Source organism: Lutjanus erythropterus, chromosome 21, assembly GCF_056507025.1.
Source record: "Lutjanus erythropterus isolate fLutEry1 chromosome 21, fLutEry1.hap2, whole genome shotgun sequence".
NCBI classification, from domain to species: domain Eukaryota; kingdom Metazoa; phylum Chordata; class Actinopteri; order Lutjaniformes; family Lutjanidae; genus Lutjanus; species Lutjanus erythropterus.
Window position 1 is genome coordinate 8,434,475 of NC_139337.1, and position 19,610 is coordinate 8,454,084.

Below are 19,610 nucleotides of genomic sequence, written 5' to 3' on the forward strand. Positions count from 1 at the left end.
AAAATCTTAAAAAATATCTTTTTTTTTGTTAATCCATCTTGACTTTTAAATCATGTAAACAAGACACATGATTTTCATAATCGGGGGAGGTCATTACAGAAACCTGATTTTCCCAGCCAGATTTCTGCTGGAGAAAACAGATTTCTTGGCCACGTAGACGTGTGGTTTGGTTCGTAATCAGCATTTTACATGTCAGCATTTGGACGTCCACGAGTCCAGACAGGAAACGTATTTCTGGGAAAAATCATTACACAAAACAGTGCATCCCAAAAATAACTCTGTCTCAAGTCCAATTAAAACACAAACAAAGGAATCTTGAGTAAGAGGGTTATTATTGTGAAACAGTTCCATATCCTACTAATACAACTGTTAAAATAAGTAGGTTATGCTTGGGGTAAAGGAAAAATTGGATTACTGACTTGTTACGTGTGTGCTAGAGGGTGACACCGGAGTAAATTTTCACCCTTGTCCCATTCCACTCCCACAAAAACAGTATTGTCCCGTCCCAATCTCAGAAGAATGATTCCTGCCCCATTCTGCTCCCATCAGTCCATATGTGTCATTAGATGTTTTTTTGTTTTTTTTACCTATTGTTATTATGATTCTTGCTCCTGTTCCGTCCCAGTCCCAGGATGAATAGTGAAATTCACTCTCACAGGACCAGGAATCCTGTGTCCCACAGATTCCCAGAAAATGTCAGCCTCCAGTGTATATGCAGAGTTAAAGAAACCAGAGTGGCTGCGTATCCTGGTTTCTTGAATGCATATAAATGTACTGAACAGCCAAATGGCCCCTAAATCTGCTCAAATAAATAAGAAGTCAGGGTCATTCTAAACCTCCTCCTATCCTATTTTAACCTTAACCTGAACTAAACCTAACTAAAGTTAATCCTTACCAAGAAAAACAGTCTCGCGTTGCAAAAAAATGTCCTCAATCCAACAACTGAACCTCAAATTCTTTCTTCTTACAGGAATCGAAATACAAGAACACACACCCACACGCACACACCATACATATAGACTCACACACAACAAAATGCACCACTAATTATCAATTGAATGACGGAAAAGCTCCCAACTGCTCTTCTACCAATGGACATAATCATGAAAGGAAAACAAAATCAGCTCCATTGTATTGGGCTGATGGATAGGCAGACCCACACTGAGGCCACCCACTGCAGAGCGGATGTGGTTTCCCATGTAACCACCCTGATGAAATATTCAGCGAGGAACAACTCGGGACACCCAGGGGCCAGCGGGCTTCGGTTACAGCCAAATCATCCTAGGTGAGGCTGGGTCCAGAGCCACGCCGCCAGTGACGCTGTTTCTTTCTTCTCGCCATACATGACAACATACAGACACACAAAGGGGCCCATTTATTTTTAATGAGGTACATAAATTAATTAATAACCCAGACCTGACCCCATTTATACTGCTGGATTCCCTGGGTGGGCGGGGACAGCGGAGGAATAAAGGAGATCTAAAGCGGTTTTCCTCCACTGAGAGAGAGAGAGCCGTATGGTGAGGGTGACAATGTGGAGGGAAAAAAATGGAGATAACGCAGCCAGCAGAGGAAGAGAGAATTCAGGATTATCATATTGAATACAAGAAGGGGTTGGAAGGAGGACACACGCTGTGGGTAAGTGTTGTATCTGAAACCAAAAGGGACATTTCCCTGAACTGGAGGGGTGAGCGGTCATGCCCAAAACCCAAGCTCTGACTCCACACTTCACACAAGCTGCTTAACCTCCACACTCTGTCACTACATGCCAACTCCTGCCAGCACACACACACACACACACACACACAAGCGACACACTCACATAAGCACGCAGTGCTCCACAGGGTGTTAGTGACCAGAAAAAATAAGCCTCACTCACACAAGCATGGTATCGACTGACACACAAAAAACATGCCTGGGCCGTGTCCTGTGCTCGGGGTTCTCATGTTTAGGTCAGACTGATGGTGATGTAGTGATGGTTAAAAACTGACTGATGCTTTGCTAAGCACCTCCTCCAAATAGCAGCCATCCAATCATAGATTAGCAACTGTAACTAGGCACAGCTTCGCATTTCTCTGCATGTTGAAGTGGTGTCTATACTAAGAGCGATACTTGGTGTCTCATGAGTTTGGAGGCTCTTTTTTGTTGTTTTTCAAAAACATAAAACACACATGTGAGGAATGGATTAAATGTTGTCTGTCTGCTCTACTGAATGCATCAGATGGATGGATGAAAGCTGCAGATCATGAAACAAAAGAAGGGGGTTGATGCCTACAAAACATGGATAATCGAAGGACTAGAAGGCACTTTTACACCATTAGATGATCATGATGCTGGATAGTAAGAATCTCAAATCATTTTTGTTGACTGAGCTAAAAAGGATAATGGTTCATATCATAAAAATCTTTTTTTTTAAATATTAATATTTTTTATCAACAGTCCCATAAAAATCTTTGTATCTCAGCATTTTATAAAAAACAGACTCATTGCCCTCTTTGTATTTTTCCCTCTTAATGCTCCTTAGAATCAGTCCTAAACTTTAATAGTTCTTTGTTACAGTCTCAGGAGAAAAACAGCCTCCCTTTCTCCGAACCCTGAAGTCTGCTGAGCTTGGCCAGCTGAGAAGGCGAGGGTGGTACGTCCTGTCTGTAGGGGCCCTTGGACTGAGGTGCAGGCGGCACCGGGACAGAGCTTGGGGCCTGAGCGTGGTCCCTGTTGTGGTCGTAGGCGCTGCCGCCGCTGCAGCTGCTCCCGCTGGGGGTTTCCTGCGCAGGGGGCGGCGGCCTGGCCTTGCTGGCCTCCTGCTCCCTGCGTCTCTGCTCCTGCCTCAGCAGCTCCTGCGTCTCTAAGAGGACGCGGGCGTTGAAGCTGGACGTTCCCAGGTAGCCGTTTCGTGAGCCATGGCCGCCTGAGTAGCGGGGGTTCTCCTTGGACGCCTGGAATCCCTCCGCTGGCGGGTACGCCTTGTCCCACGAGTCCTGGGACGCCGTGCTGGGGTTCTTGCGAGGTTGCCTAAACAGACGGAGACAGGTAAAGAGGTCAATCGAGCGGTTGAGTGCCTCACCTTAAACAGCACCTAAATCTGAAGGGAATAGAAGCTGATAGCAGGTAACTGCTCAGAAAAGACAGCTTTTATCTGTAGAGGCCCCTGGGTCAGCACTATTGAAGGGGAATTCAAAAGAAACAGGCCATTTTCACATTTAGTGAGATTAAAAGGGGGATGTGGTTGTGGCGTTGATTTAAAAAAAGCAAAGAGGGATCTGTTATAGGCTGCTGCATGATTACCCTGAATCTTGTGACATAAAGACGAGACATGAAAGAGACAGGAAACAAACAGGGGGAGCCTGAAACGCCCACAGGACTATTAGTTCCACATTGTAAACAAACACAAATGTTAAAACCTCCCTGAGAAAAATGGCTGCTTTCATCCATTTAACTCCTTTTTGGAGATGCAGACGGGTGCACTTATAGCACAGACAGAGTAATGGCGGCCCTCACGGCGTTATCCGCCTTCTACTCATCTTCAGCGCGCCTGCCAGCCCCTGCACTGACAGGACAGCCTGAGATGCACACACATATTATCTCTCATACAATAAAACACCTAATACAAATTCTTGCCTTCTGCCACACACGCTCCCCCCCTTTGCAGGAATTGGCCCCGGAAAGCCGTCATTGGGAACTGCCCGGTTTTTGGGCTGAAGTGTCGATGCTGCTCCTCCATTATTAGGATCCATTAAGGCCGCAGCGCGATGGAAGACCTGTGACAGTGTCTTTTGCGTCAGGGGTGCTAAGAGAAATCTCATTCACACCTCACTGACCCGCTGTGCGCTTAAAAGGCTTTTGAGTCTACGGTGCACAAAGCTGCAGGGGGAGACAGGGGACGGCGTGCTCTCAGGCCAAAACGCCTGCGTTCCTTATCAGGCCCAGTCTCATTCCAGAGAGGCTGAGAGGAACAAAAGACAGAATAGGCAATTTATTGTTCAAAGCACTTTTGCTTCTGAGAAACTATTTTGTTCTTTCTAAAACTGAAACCTTACAACAAGATAAATGGGTGGTGTTTATGGACAGAATGACAAGAAATTCTACCCTGAATGCTGATTTCTTATTTTTGTGTGCTGCAGTGACACGGCCAGAAGCAAGGGGCTACTGTCGCTACAGAGAAACCACTTGGTGACCGCAAGAACTGCGATTGGCTGCTCGTGTCTCCTCCTGCAGGTTCCTGATGGTGGTGGAGCTTGATGATCGTGATGACAAGGTCAAGGTGAAGCTGAAGAAAGACTGAGTAATCTTCTGATTTTCAGCCTCTAGCTAAATCATCTCCGTTGCAAACTCTCTGCTTACTACAATATAACATATTGACTGTGCCGCAGCAGTCTCCAGTGTCGAGAACTACATTTTACAGTAGCTTGCTAATAGTTCAATTACATATTTGCATAGTGATTCATGTAGCTAAATCTTTTGCATTTTTTTTTGTAGTTAACTACTGCTACTACAATTCTGGGCCATAAAAGGAAAGAACTTTTAAATAATAGTGTGGTATTTTATTCTTTTTTTTGTTTGTTTTTTTTATGACCTCTGAACAAGTGAGCAGGTTTTGCAATTAAGTGACATTTTTACTTCCATGTGACGTTTTTGTACTACATTTGGTTATAAATTTGTATCACATGTACATTGTCAATTTGGTCATTTTCTGTACAGAGTAATTTAAGGTTTTCTTTTTCTAGTGAATAGTTTTGGTTAACTAGCTTTGCTGTAGTTCAACTTCTTCCAGTGTAAAGCAACTGGTAGTTTGCCCTACCTTCAAGAATTACATTATTCTACTTATCACACAGCTTCTTACTAAAAAAAAGTCATAATTTGACACAAAATATTGATTTAAATACGTTTTTATTACTTCAGCTAAGTCCTTTAGAGTCTATAACCAGAACTGCATCCATAGCAATGGTCTGTTATTCATAACAGCAGTCTGCTATTCAGAAATAACAGCTTGTAGAACGCCTTAATTGACCAATCAGAATCGATTATTCAACAAAGCTGTGTAATAAGCCAAAATAATGTCATAAGTTACGTGGATTTATCTCCAGGTACATGCATAGCCCACTAAAAATGAAATGAAACAATGCACACACAGTGACTGTGGGGAATATAACTAAAACATAATATGGCCCGATCATTTACATCACTATGTGCTGAGAATTGTGGTTGTGACAACAACAGATGGAATTCAACACTTAAAGAAAACCAATGATGTAGATGTCTAAGGCATGAATCCCATTAATCCTGTGCATCAAACACGTTTCAAGCAAACCATAAATTAATGTATTTCCTTCAAAGTGGTTTCATCTTTCATCTTTTTGCCAGCTTTATGTTATTCTACTGAGAATCCCACACTTCCAGCATTGCTACCGGATGCCTTTGTGGTCCACGGCATCTAAATTGAGGGGAAGAGCTGAAGCACATGGCATCGTGATGTGAGTGTCTGTGGGAGCTTAGGTCTTCAGTTATACATGCAACTGCGTATGCATTTATGTACTGTGCATGTGCAACACAAACACATTATCTGGTTCCGCTCTGTGTATGTGACTATGTGCGTGCGTGCATGCATGCAGAGCATGTGTAGCTATGAGGGTAATTGGTGGAGGGGCAGATGTAGGGACAGACTGCAGAGAGAGCCCCACCACATGCTCCATATCTGGGTTTTGCTGTCTGGGCGAGCCGCCATGCATTTACACCCCGGCTTGGCTTACAGAGCAGCCAGCACCGCTCATGAGGGAGCCACTTATTTAGAAAGCCGGGACGCCTGTTGCACGAGGCAGCGATCTGCGTTTCCAGAGTGACCTTTTAGTTTTTAAAGTAGATAAAGAAGAAGCGAGATTTAGAGGGAAAGTGTTCGATGAGAAGAGAGCAGAAATGGCATTGTTCCACAGGAATGTAAATGTGATTGATGCGTCAGGGAGAGCGAGTTCTCTTATCACCTCTACTCCTGCGCCAGAATATGTCACAAAGTAGATTAGTTACATTTACGAAGGGAGGGGATGGGAAAATACATCATGCCAAAGAGTGGGGTAAATTTAGAATGACAGAACATAACAAACAAAGCCAGGAAGTTGGCTCACAGAGACATTTGTGGCCGCAGTGTGTTTCTTTAAAAACAGCTGGGAAGAATCAGAGTTTATGAGAAGGAGGAGAGAGCACACACACACACACATGCACAGACCCAAACTGATTAGGGAGAAACAACCAAATGCTTGCAACGGGCAAAGGAACAATCGTTGCTATATTGTACAAATAAATTGTCTACAAACCTGGAATAATGTTTTCTTTATAGTGTGGAACAATGTTGTTTTAGGTTGGGAATGGATCGATGGAAGAGCTACTGGCAGCTCACTCAGGCCAGCGTTAATGTTATTCATTCCCAACAAGTCGACATTTAATTCCCCAGATCCACTTTGTTTTGAAGCAATCCAACAGATCCAATCAAGTTGCAGGAGAGAAACATCAAGACGTACAAAAACTACGAGGTGGTCAACAAAAATTATCTGCAGTATGGAAAACGTGCATATGGTTGGAAATTACAGATGGAAATACAACAATTTCTAACTGGATCGCCAAATAAATTGTCAAAAAACCTGGAATAATGATTTCTTCACAGTGTGGAACAATGTTATTTTGTCTGGAGAATGGGTGAGTCTGTTTAGAACCTTATCTCGACTGCTTTCGTGTCTCTTTCTAACTAATGTAAACACCATTCATTCTCAGCAAGGTGACACTTGATTCCGCAGATCCGCTTTGTTTAAACCAATCAAACAGATCCAATCAAGTTGCAGAAGGAAATTGTGAAAAACTTGCTGAGCCACAGTTGTAAAAAAAATTATAATTAAGTTAAGTTTAAAAAAACTATGAGGTAGTCAACAAAAAATGAATGGTGGAGATGGCACAGTTTCAACCAACATTTGACAGTGAAGAATTAAATTCCTGCAACAAAGCAATAATTGTACAAATAAATAGTCTACAAACCTGGAATGTTATCTAGTGTTTACAGTGTTTTTTTGGCTGAGGAATGGGTTGATGGCAGAGCCACTGGCAGCTCACCCAGGCCTCTGTTAAGAACCTTATCTTGACCACAGTCTTGTGTGTGTCTCTGCGTCTTTTTGTGTTTGAGTGCGTCTCTTTCAGGCTAATCAGTGGTCTCTCTTTCCTACTAACACACTCGTTCCTCTGCCGGCCCCTCTCGCCCTCCACTGCCTGTCACCGCTAATCCTGCTCCGACAACAAGCCTTCATTAGTGCTCTCCCAATCCTTACATCCCAGACAGCGAGCTAAGCCTGGCCGTCATCAGATAACCAGCCACCATGGCTTCTTCTGGAAGCTCTTTGGGAAGGAGGGTGGGACTTTTTTTTTTTTTTTGTGAGGGAATGTCCCCTTTCGGCTGAACGGCTGACTGCTCAGGCTTCCTGTTTTGGAAGAGAACGATAGGATGAAGGGCTTCCAAAAGAGAGGTGGTTGGAGTTAGAGGGACTTGCGGTTATTAATCTGGAGATGTAAGACTTTAGCTCTTTAATGAGGAGCCGTTGCTGAGACACAAGCACAGAAAAGCCTTAGCCAGGGTCAAACGTCAAGCCTGAGCTCATGCGACTCTTTGCTAAAAGACGCTATGAGATTATGAGAGGAATGCATATCAAAGACCGTCCTCGCCTGGCTGTTTGGCCGGCCAGACAAACTTTCCCAAGAAAAAGAACACTCTGAGAGGGGGAGGGCTGGAGGCAACTGTCACATCACATGAGATGGCAGCAGATAACACCTATGAAGGGAATGCATAGATCGGTCCAGCTTATACAGACCGCATTGATTATGCGTCCATGTGGACCACAAATCCATAGCCACAGACAGGAACATGTTTTAATCGACCTGACTGGGACTGTTCAGAGACAGCAGAGCTAAAGAGAATATGAGCTATGAAGAAATGATTGTGTTTGTGTAGGGAGAGATTGGAATCGCAGGAGTGCAGAGTTACTCCAGCCAAGAAAATTTGAGACCACACACAGATATACACACTTTAAGTGTGCTGTCTTTGTTTAAATTGGCAAAGCAGCAAAACTTAAATAAACCAAACTTCACTGTATGTTATGTACATTTCATAATACAAAACCTCACCTTGGATTGTTTTCAATGTGGAAATGTTTAACAGAAGGAGGAAATAATGTTTATTTTATTACTAACTTTAAATCCCTGTGTCAGTCAGTCAAGTATAGAACTTTGGTGACTTTCTCTTAAAAAGGCTAGTTTGGATTTTAGGAAATAGGGTTTGTGAGGTACTTCACTGGTCAGTGTATAACCCACAGTAGATGATGGTTGTCACGCCAAGCAGCAGTGGTACTGGTGTAGGAAACTAAGCAATGTATTGCTGCTTCCAACCAGAAACAACTGTTATATAAGTCAGGGGTTCCCAAACTTTTCCATGGCCCGCCAAATAGCATTAGCTTATGGCCAGGGTCACCCTTTAAAATACTGCTCTCTCCAAACCACCCCACTCCTTTGGCTGCTGCTTCAATATTTTAGTTTGTTTGTGTTGTTGTGTGACTTCTGTGTTTTAAAGGACAGTGCAAAGGAGTCTGGCTGCTTTGGAGAGAGCGATGTTTGGCTCGTATAATCACAATTTTGTGTAAGAAAAGGCTGTCTGACAGAAAGGTAAAGTGGTGCAAACATTCTAAATATACAGTGTACAATTAAACTGTTTCTACCCAGGCCTTTTTTAGGTGGCTAAAGTACGTTTTGATGCTGACCCCAATCTACTGTAGGTAATACACTGACTCTTTATAACAACCTCAGACAGCCCCACTTTAAAAAAATCCAAACTATCCCTTTAGAGATCTTAGGCTTTAGGCATGGGATTGGTTATTGGCACAGATACACACATACAGGGTGATGGCAGGAAATGCAAATACAGTTACTAAACGCAACGCCTCAAGATGGGAGATAAGTTAAGCTTTATTGGCATCTCTTTGACAAATTTGCAAAGGGATCGAAACAGGAAGATGGTGGAGATGAAGAGCAGCGGTTGTAGCTCTGAACTGAGGCTGTGTAAGGCGAGAGACTGCCAATGGAAAATTCCTTTTAAACATGATATTGGAGCTGTTATTCTCTGTAAGGGAAGTGTCGGAGAGGGGGACGCCGATGCCTGTGACAAAGTCACCACTTCCTCAGGGTCAACATAGACTTAATGAAGTTGAATATCAGTCAAATAATTCCAAGCGATCACATTAAATGATTTCATTCAAAGAGTTTTGCTATAAGAAGTCTGGAGATGAGTTGAAAGTGGCTTTGTGGTGATTGGCTTTGTAGCCAAAGAGACACGCTATAGAAAGTGTAGAGGAAAAAAGGGTAAAAGGAACAAATATGTGGAGAAGAAATGGATGGAAATCGAAAAAGTCAAATGAAGAGGTTAGGAAAGGGCAGGAAGAACGTGATAAGTCACAGAGAGGGGAGGGAGAGAGGAGACAGAGACGGACAGATGCACAGACAGAGAGACAGATGGAATAAAGAGAGGAGAAGGGGGAGGATGTCTCACCGTGGCAGGGAGCTGTACTGTCTCTGCGCTTGTTGGAAGCTGTCTCTGTCCTCTTGCTGCTGCTTCTGGGCCTGAGATTCAACTGTTACTGAATGGCGTCCGCTCGGTGTCTCCGTCCCGTTGCTCACCTGCAACATCCGCCAAGATACACAAGTCAAGTTACACACATTTAAGACACAGTGACAAAAACAAGTACACAGCATTTTTTTAAAAAAACACTTTTGTCTCTGGATTCAACAATGCTGACACAAATGAGAAAACAGAGAAAACACGTTCAAACATACACACTTTGATGATGGAATATGTTTCCGTCAGCACAGCAGGTGGTTTGACAGTGTGTGTTAGGCTTCCCTCAGGGGACGGGTAGTTAGTAGGTGTGACTCCATGATGGCAATGACACTGAAAAATGCACCTGTGCCAGTGGATGAAACATCCCCTGATAATAATTTACCAACATATGATCTTTCTAGAAATGATAAATCCTCGGTTTACTCGACTGCTACACACAACAGTTTGGACTATGAGGTTTAATGGAGAATGAAGCCTCCAAAAGTGAAAACCACAACTGATCTGAGATTCATCTTAACAACAAAAAGTCAGTAATAACTAACCATGTTCACCCGGGAGATCAGATATTTTAAGCAACTTTCTTTGGCATCTATAATGCATTATAAACCTCTACAAACACAGAACTTGATGAAGGGTCTGTGTAAATGAATTAATGAAATTAACATATTTATTTATATATTTATTATTATTCCTACTTATAGTACAAGTAGTACAAACAACTGGTGTTTATAATGCATCAAAACGCACAATGGACATGGGCATCATAATAAAAGCATTATGAACATTTATGCCTTCTTATAACTAAAATGATGCTTTGCTATATGCACAGTATTATAACACATTCTAACTATGTTTATAATGCATTATAATGCATTATAAACATGGGTGTTACATATTTATTTCTGGAACAAACAAAATTTATTTATTTTTTTTAAGTGGGATTTTTCTTTTAGGATTCAATATTCAAACCAACAGATAGACAGAGTGAGTACTGTAATAATAAAAGAATGTTGCATTGTGGGTAGCATTAATACTTCTCAGTTAGACAGTGTCGTGTCTGTTTTTAATCAAGTAGGTAAACTTACCTAACAGGATAAAACATGTTTATGGTTATACTTATCATATTAAAAGTTTTAGTACAATTCAAAATGGCTGAAAATACTTTTACAATGCATTTGGGGTTGATGTTTTATCTCAGATTTCTTACATACATGATGACTTTGGAGCTAAATATTTGTTCCTTTGTAGGATTTAAAACTCATCTCTCATTATTGTATTTCACAGTCAAACTATGGACTGGCTACTTCTTTTTCTGTCTGTATGGCCATAGTGTCTATAACTACTCACCCTCTCTTCTGTTTTCTTTTTTATGAAACAGACAGAGTGCCTTTATGTGATACAACATTTTTTCATCAATATTTTGCTAAACCTCTGCTCTGTATTTCTGAACAAAGTAAGAACCACTAGTACGCTGAAGACATGAAATATAGATGAGTATCACCACTCACTGCATCATTTCACAGATTTGCGTGTGACTTGACTACACACCACTAACCTGTACCTGTGTGTGTGTGTGTGTGTGTGTGTGTGTGTGTGTGTGTGTGTGTGTGTGTGTGTGTGTTTGTTGTCTGATCACCGGCGGGGTTGACATGGAGATATCATCTCCCTCAACGCTAGCTCGCTGCTAACGAGCTGGCTGATGAAAGAACATGACAAGCCAATTAAACAGAGGCAAGCTGAGGAGGTGTAGCAAGCGTGGCTTGACCAAGTGTCAGTTTTCATAAGGCTCGGACAGTAATGTGGCGGGCAGGTGGAGGTGTGGAGCATAAAGTTCTGCTAAATAAATATTGGCCAATAATTTTCACTATTTTACCAACAGAAGGATCGGTGGGCCTCACGCATTTTTTATAATTATTATTTCTAATAATAGTAATTATTAGGTATACATAATTATTTGTTGTATTTATAATTAAAATATCTATAGCTCTATATTAATAATAAAAAAATCTGTTTCACTTAACCTGTTAAGAGTTAAGATGTCATATTTGAACGTTCTTCCCATATATTTGCTACTTCACAAATTTGCTGCTGTATCTATAATATATCATCTCATGTTCAATATTTTAGGGGTTTTAGACTATTAGTTGGACAAAACAAGTAATTTGAAGATGTCTATGGAGCCCATATACTTAAACAGTGTAATAAAAAGTTATCAGACAAGTAAAAAATATAGCTAAATTTATGATTTAATAACTGCCTTTATCTATTTTATATCATCTTATATTCAATATTTTAGAGGTTTTAGACTGTTGGTCAGACAAAGAAGGATTTGAAGACATCTGTGGAGCCCATAAACTGAAATAATGTAATAAAAAGTTCTCAGCCAAGTCAAACGTATACTTAAATCGATAATTTAATAAATAATACTCTTTGTTAAATATTTTAAATAAAAGTGTAAGAAGAAATTTAAAGTCCTTCATTTAAGCTCCCCACAGTTGGTAAAAAATAACAAAAAGGTGTTAATTTCTTTTCCTTTAACATCAACCATTTAATTAAAAAAACAAAAACAAAATAAATAAAACTACATTTATTGAGCTCTTTGTCTTTTTTAACCTCTTCATTTTCTCATTTCAGTTACTTTGCATCTCTCTGCTGATATAAGCATCATCTAGGTGGAAGGTTCTTTGTCTTACAGCCTTTTATCATGGTGTCTCGCCAGATGTTGGACATGTGGCAGCACCTGCCCTTATATAGTATGTAGGGGGTGTAGTCTAATAACAAACAATGGGCCATGCCCTTCCAGTTTCTGATTAAGAGGGATTCATCCTTCAGCACACCTGGGTAAGAGCAGATTTGGATGGGTACACAGAGGAAATTTTTGTTTTTCACAAGTGTCTTTTCTTTGTCTTACAGGATATAAATAAGATTCGTATTTTGAGCTCTCTGAAGTCTCATCTGTTTCTCCAGAACTCCCCCTTGAGAGAACAAAGGAGCAAAACAAAAGAAAAGCAGATATTTGGCTGAGCTCATAGGTGTCTCATAGGTGTCTCCTTAATGAAAGCAAGGAGCAACAAGACTTTAATTTGACCACTGAGACAAATTTAAGATCTCATTTAAGACAATCGAGTTTTCTTTTAGATCTCACTGTTATTTCAAGAGCTGATTGTTTAAGACAAATTTAAGATCAATGCAATGAGATGAAAAAGATCTTGAATTGGGCTCAAATTCGTCTCAGGCTGAGACGAGACAAAAGCTATTTCTCAGGAGCTGAATTTTAAGAAGTATGAGAAAATGCTCAAGTCTCATATTGATCTTAAATTGAGCTCATTTATGTCTAGGAGACACAGTTTAGACAAAGGTGAGATCTTATGTGGAACTTTTCCTTTCCTCTGGGTAAGAACAGTTAGTGCATCTGGAGTTGACCTAATTTTTCTCTTAAGAGAACATATAAGAGAAAATTTAAGAGAATGTTGCTGCATTGTTAGGCAGCTTGGAAAGAGATTTCTTAAATTTGGAAAATCTTTGTGAATGTGTTTGTGAGGCAGAGGTAATAGTACATGACTGAACTGATTGATGGGGTAAAGGTGTGTTGTCAGTTGGAAAGGCTGTCAACAAAAATGTCTTCGCCGAAACATTTTGAAATGGCTGTTTTCCTCCTCAGTTGGACAGCTGCAATAACAGCGCAATTACATTTCACTCAGCGTCAGTAACAAGTCCATTCTCAAGCCCTCCAAGTCCTAAAAGCACAATAGCGTTTCACGTGGGTGAAGTGAATTTGACTCATATGTTTCAGATTTTGCTGTAACAACACGTTTCCTCCGGTTCAGACAGTGTAGAGCGCACAAACGAATATCAGATGAACAGTGCGGGAAAAGGAGAAATTATTTTACTGGGGCCAAACGCGGCGGTGAGAAAATAATTAGTCACGCACACTCAAAGTTTTTAATGTAGTTTGAGAGGAAGTGGTGAGGAATCCGGAGGTGCTTGACGCTTCGGTTTAAAAACTCAAGGCTTGAGGTGGATGACGCCATGCCAAGAGAAATGCATGAGAAATAGCCAGGAGAGAAAATCAGTCAGTGTAATGGTATTATCCAGGGAAGGAGAATCAGATTATTCCATGTTAGGCCTGGAATACAATGCCATATAAAACATGACATTTGTTGAAATCAAATCAAAGAGACGTCCGTGTTCGTTTTTATCCAATAATGTGAAAAATGATGTCGATACGGCACGCTTTTATCTCTCCCTTGTTTCCTTGGTGGTGTCACAGACAAAGCATGGAAGGAAAAAAATATTCTCCACCTGTTAAAACACAAGAGCGTTCACAGACGGTGAGCCAGGGGGGACATAATTATGAAAATTATTTGCAGCTATCAAAAATCCGGCACCAGGAAAGCAGCTGGGAGGGAGCTGAGCTGAAAGAGTTCAAAAACATAAGCAAGACAGCCAAGGTGTAATGTTTCTTGGTTCATGGCTGGTCAGAGACCTTCCAGATATCAAAGCAGGCTGCTGCGATGGGTCAGCTCTAACATATGGCTTTACCGCCCACGCTCCTCATGATGCTATGTTTGTAGCCCGCCACACAGGGAACAGTTTTAAGAGAGCAGCCGCTGTACACAAACACGCATATGGAAGTCATTTGAGTCGCTAATGGGCAGGCAGACCTGACAAAAGCCCAGTTGGATAATGATTCTCTCTTAAAGTCCTCGCCCGACCCAATTCCGCCAATTTATTATAGGAAAGCCCAGTCCATTTGTGGTCGCCGGAGTGTGCAGCTCCGGGCGGAGTATCTATCTGAGAGCAAGCAGTGTGGTCTGCCATTTCCCGGTCGCTGGACCAGGAACCCGTGGCGAATGGGAGGTTGGTTTTGTTATCACTTTAAGGGCTCCGCAGCACGCAGCACAGATGGCAGAACAAAATGTTAAGAGCCTTATTTTTATTGTGGAGATATCTGTGTGGATGAATGTTTGGGGTAATAGTGCTGAAATATAATATCATCTCTTCAGAAGACAAGTGTAATCGCTTTGTTCTCCTCTGCTCCCTCTGTTCTCGATCTTATCTGTGAACACACTCAGTTTGGGAAGTCAATGGAGTGCAATAAAGAATCTGGGTGTGAAAGCCTGCATACATCTGTGCACATGCACACTTATGACCGCAGATGTGTCGTAACACAACAATATTGTATTCACTATAAAAGAGAAACAATTTCACGTGTCCTATGACTTGTTTGCACTGGTAATATGAAGTCAATAAACCATGCTATCTATGTGCACATCATTGAACAGCACTATTCATAATTCACCTATGCAGCCTTGACAGCTAGCATATCTGAGCTGAGAAGCTCAACAAAAGATCAATCAAAATCATCATAATCGACATAACCAGAAAATGCAACAATGTTGTTTCTGGTGATTGAGATCAAAGCAATGACAAAGTCTACGAGTCCAAGACGTCATGAATAAAGAGAATCCTTTCAGCACTATAAAAAAAAGGTCTCACAGATATACAACCCCAATTCCTAAAAGGTTGTGACGCTGTATGAAATGTAAATTAAAACACAAGCACTGAGCCCATCTGGTAATATAATTCATACAATCATGTTTCACCAAGTTGTAACCAACTCGTTCTCATCTCAAATGATCACATACCAATGATTTGTCAGTACTCCTCAGTGTCTGATACTGAAGTAGAAGCTACCCTTTAGTGGTTGTATCTGAAGCCAGAAAGCATTTTAACATGTGCTTAACATTGTGCAACTGTTGCAGTTTGGTTAGATTCGGGCACAAGAATACTTGGTTAGGTTTAGAATAAGACCATGTTTGGGGTTTCAATACCTAAATTACATTATGTATGTCACGTGACATTACTTCAGTGACTCAAAAAAAGTAAGTCACGTGTCACTGAAGCGACTCAGAACACTGAAGTGTTGTGTCTTTTGTTGCCCCTGTCCCAGCTTGTCTGAAACATGCTACTGACATTGCTTTGAGAATAAACACAGTAACAATGTGGCCTTTGAGGACAAACTGAGAAAAACAGCTTGCAGAGTAAAATGGCTTGAAAATAGACAGTTTTAGCAATCCAGTACATTTATTATGCAAGAATATGTGTCTGAATGAATATTACTGATTTGGTATTTGACCCTTCCTAAGTCCTGCCCATTTTTTCTCTGTGCTCAAAAACAACTACCAAGCAAATCTCCACCAAACACCAGCATTTCACTCAGTAACAAAATGCTAGCTAATTAGCTAGCTAAGGTACATCAGGTTAGCTCGCTAGTTACATTTGATAGCTAATGTTAGCAAAACATTGGTGAACTCACCAGTTATTCTACATCAATCATTAGTTACCTGGTTAGCTAGCATTGTGCTAACAGTGGCTAACTTAAAATGTGATTAAGATATATGTTGCTTTAACAGGTCCCCCAGCAACATATTTGAATTATTTTTACCAAAACAGACAAGCTTAGCACATAAGACATTTAAGTACTTGCTATCCACTGGTTACCAAGCTTGCTCAACTGTTACTGGGGCAAAAATAGGCGGGATTTAAAAGGGGTCAAATATGAAAAAAAAGGAATTTATTACAAATGTTTTCTTAAATTCACTGACATTTTCAGTTAAGTTCAGTTAAGTGCTGGATTATTTTTGTTCAACCCCTCCAGCTCAGTGCTACCTTTAATAAATGTTAACATACTGCCCTGCTTGGCAGCATCACACAACACACACTGTGTATTATGTGACTGGTTACAGTCAGAGGCTCTCACACTGTCGTGGCACAGAGCTATGTTGTCTTAACTCTAACCCTTAGCCCCTGGGAAGTCAAGTGACTGCAGCTAAAAGTGGCTTTATGAGTTATTATCTTCACATGATCATGTAGGAAAGAGTTAGCCGTCCACAAGCGAACTCCCACCAACATGAGAGCACCATATCCAACCCAAGTATCCCAAGTTTGCATAAACACAACAAATTCTTGTAGACACATGCATCCTGGTAGCAGGAGATAAAGAGATAATAAAATCAAAAGAATTCACATAAATAAGGGCTTTACAAGCTGCTGTTTGTGTGTTTGATCCAAGTTACCAGCATGGCGCTCTCACTTCTCTGTGTGGTCATGCTCACTGACGAACCAAACCGACAGCACAAATTGATTTTATTGCCGCAGACAGAGAGCAAGAGAGAAAAAGGCAACTCTTTGGAAAATACATAGCGCTTTATGATGAACATCTGGAAATCCCCTCTCACAGAGCAGCAGGGAGGGCGGGAGAGAAAACATGCCAGCTCTAATTGTGTGTGTTAGTTTGGGGGCTACGTGATAGACAGGGCTGCTCGCGTCCTGGTCATTATTCCATTAAGGCGGATTCGGGGTTCGAGGGCTGACCTCAGCGTTGTCGTTACAGGCGTTCACAGGGGACGTACCTGAGCTCAGTCTCCAACACCCCAGAGACGAACCGGGGTCAGACTCACACCTCACGCTGCTCCACGTGCTCCCTCTGTACCTGTTCCTCATTATCATCATTATTTTCTCGTACATTTGCTGCTTTTCCCCCCCGAAGTGAAACATTTTTAAAGAGGTAATATGTGGCAGCAGTTTGTTTGGAATCTGCACAAGATGATACTGGGAAGCACAGTGCTGGACATACTACTGGACTGCTGGATTGACTTGTAATCTCTAGAATGTGACGAGAAAAAGTAAAAAACAACTAAATGAAATAAACATATGCACACTACACATTTTAATGGGTCTTTCTGCACTGTACAAACCAACCAACCAATCATGACTGTTTACGCTCCTTAGTACAGAACCTATGGTCAGTTTTGTACAGTTATAGTGAAAGAAGTTTATTCAAACATAACCACTAGTTCCAAACCAACACAGACAAACAGACATAAAGGAAGCATTACTTAGTACAAATGCACTATGAATGAAAAAGGAAAAAAAAAAAAGAAAACAAGAAAAATATGGAGCCACAGATGGCTGATGAGCAGACAATCTGGTCTGTCTGCAGCCAAGTTCAGTTTTATATCACAGCAGTCTCAGTTCAGGCTACAGTTGTAGCCACAACATGAAAAATACTACTCCAGTTATATTAAAACAAGCGCACTACAGTTTATAGTGGATGTTTTGACAGCAGTCAATGAGGAAATTCCGATAACTGAACTTCTCAAACTGTAAGACAGCTGATCAAAATTTCGGGACTGCCAGAAGTCCAAAAGATCCTCTGGGATGCAGTTGATTATGTGACTCTTCCCTCATGCTGCACATCGCAAGGACCAAATTGGTGCTAAAATCTGGCTTAGGCCCAGGTCATTTTTGTTGAACCTGTTATTTAAAATTGAAAAGGTGCACAGTGGTGCTTTTTTTAACCAAACCACCTGTCCTTAGCCTGACCATGTTGTGTTGTGAGGTAAACTCAGATCTGTACTTTTTATTTTGGTTAGCTAGACGTAGTTAACTTCATAGTAAGTAGATAGATAGTTAGCTACCTTAACATCTGCATAAAAAATGAACAGAGGGAGGACACTTGCAGTGCGCAAAATGCTTGATCCCAACAGAAAACAACTGGGAAAAGATGCCTCTCACTGCCAAAACTGTGCTCTGTCTGATTGGGTCCTTAATCTTTATGGCTAAATTCCATCAAGCACAGCTGTGTCACATTACGGCCGCGCTGTGGCAGCCAGAGCTCATATCTGCCATTCTACACAACGCTTGTGATTCGACCAGCAACGCCACGGAGCGTCCCAGATACACGCCGAGCCTATTTTTGACGGACGCTGCGTCAGATTGAGCAGGTAGGAAATCAGACACAGAAAAAGTAGAGAGGATCCAGTCAGTTTTCAAAATAAAAGACCCCGTGCAGACTTGTGATCATAAAGACAGACAGAAGAGAAACTATTTAACTATGTAGTGTAATTATCCATGGTAGAAGAACAAAGAGCAAGGCAAGAGGACCAAATCAACGAAATCTGAGCAAGCAGACATAATCAGGTGGGTAAAACACTCCAATACTGAAATGTTTCTGAAACGATGCTGGTGGGAGCTGCAGATCTGTGGAGGATGAATTAAAACCTCGCCTAGTGGAATTAACCAGTTATAGTTGCTCTCTAGTTTTAGACCTTAGACTCAGCTCTTGACAAATCAGTCTCACCTCTAGGTAAGTTTAGTCGCTGTTCTGCAGCTTTCTATCATTAAAATATTGAAATTTGAATATTTGCAGTTGTCTGGCAACTGGACAGATACCATCTGCTGAGAAAGTTCATGTGATGTGATTTAAAGCTCCAGAACTCAAGCACTCAAGCTCAACTTTAAATCCAACATGGTTGATATATTCTAATTTGCCCACAAAAAAAGATATGTTAAGATCTATGTTTCCATGACATCTGGGAAAACTCCATCTGCTGATGAAGATCATGTAATATGATCCACGACAGCTACTAAATGGACCCTGAGGTGGGATTGTTTTGTCAATGTTACTTTAATGATAATATCTGGAAAAGTTACTGAGCAAATCTGAGCTGTTGCCATTTGTTTTTATAAGAGATACACCGTGCAAATATTACAACCGAGTCATGCCTCGAGTTGCTAGCAGCTGCTCCTGTTCTGGCTTGTGGATCTGTGTGGAAGCCATTACAGTGTAACCTTGAGTACTCAGGGACAAACGTGCATCAAAGTGCAGTTTTGCAGACTTTGATGTGGTAGGCATTTAACTGCCTCCTCGAGCATCGTGCCTTTTCCTGGTTACATTCACCGAATGTTTTGATTTACAAAAAGTGGAGGCCACAGAGGTTTCACTTTCATCACTGTGGACACAGTCAGCGATGACTCAGAGTTAAATCCACTGTGGAAAAGAAAGAGATATTCAGTACAAAAAGTAGCCGTAATAGGTTAGAATGGAACGCAGCCTCAAGGTTTGGTCTTTTGTGTGGGTCAGAGCTCTTTCTAAAAATGCCCTTGTCATCACTAAAGCCTCCACCTA

The 19,610-nt window shown here is 41.3% G+C and overlaps 1 protein-coding gene across 2 annotated transcripts in view; it reads right to left on the reverse strand.

Annotated features, from left to right (window-relative positions):
* Window positions 1–580: 580 nt before the first annotated feature.
* The window catches only part of LOC146307270 (partitioning defective 3 homolog), a 474,057-nt gene continuing 455,027 nt past the window's right edge, over window positions 581–19,610 (reverse strand). For both annotated transcript variants that reach the window (XM_084746851.1, XM_084746850.1), the window contains 2 exons: window positions 9,569–9,696; window positions 581–3,012 (listed from right to left, as the gene is read on the reverse strand). In XM_084746851.1, the coding sequence (XP_084602977.1) occupies window positions 2,562–3,012; window positions 9,569–9,696 (579 nt within the window). In that variant the 3' untranslated portion in view covers window positions 581–2,561. The remainder of the gene's footprint in view (window positions 3,013–9,568; window positions 9,697–19,610) is intronic.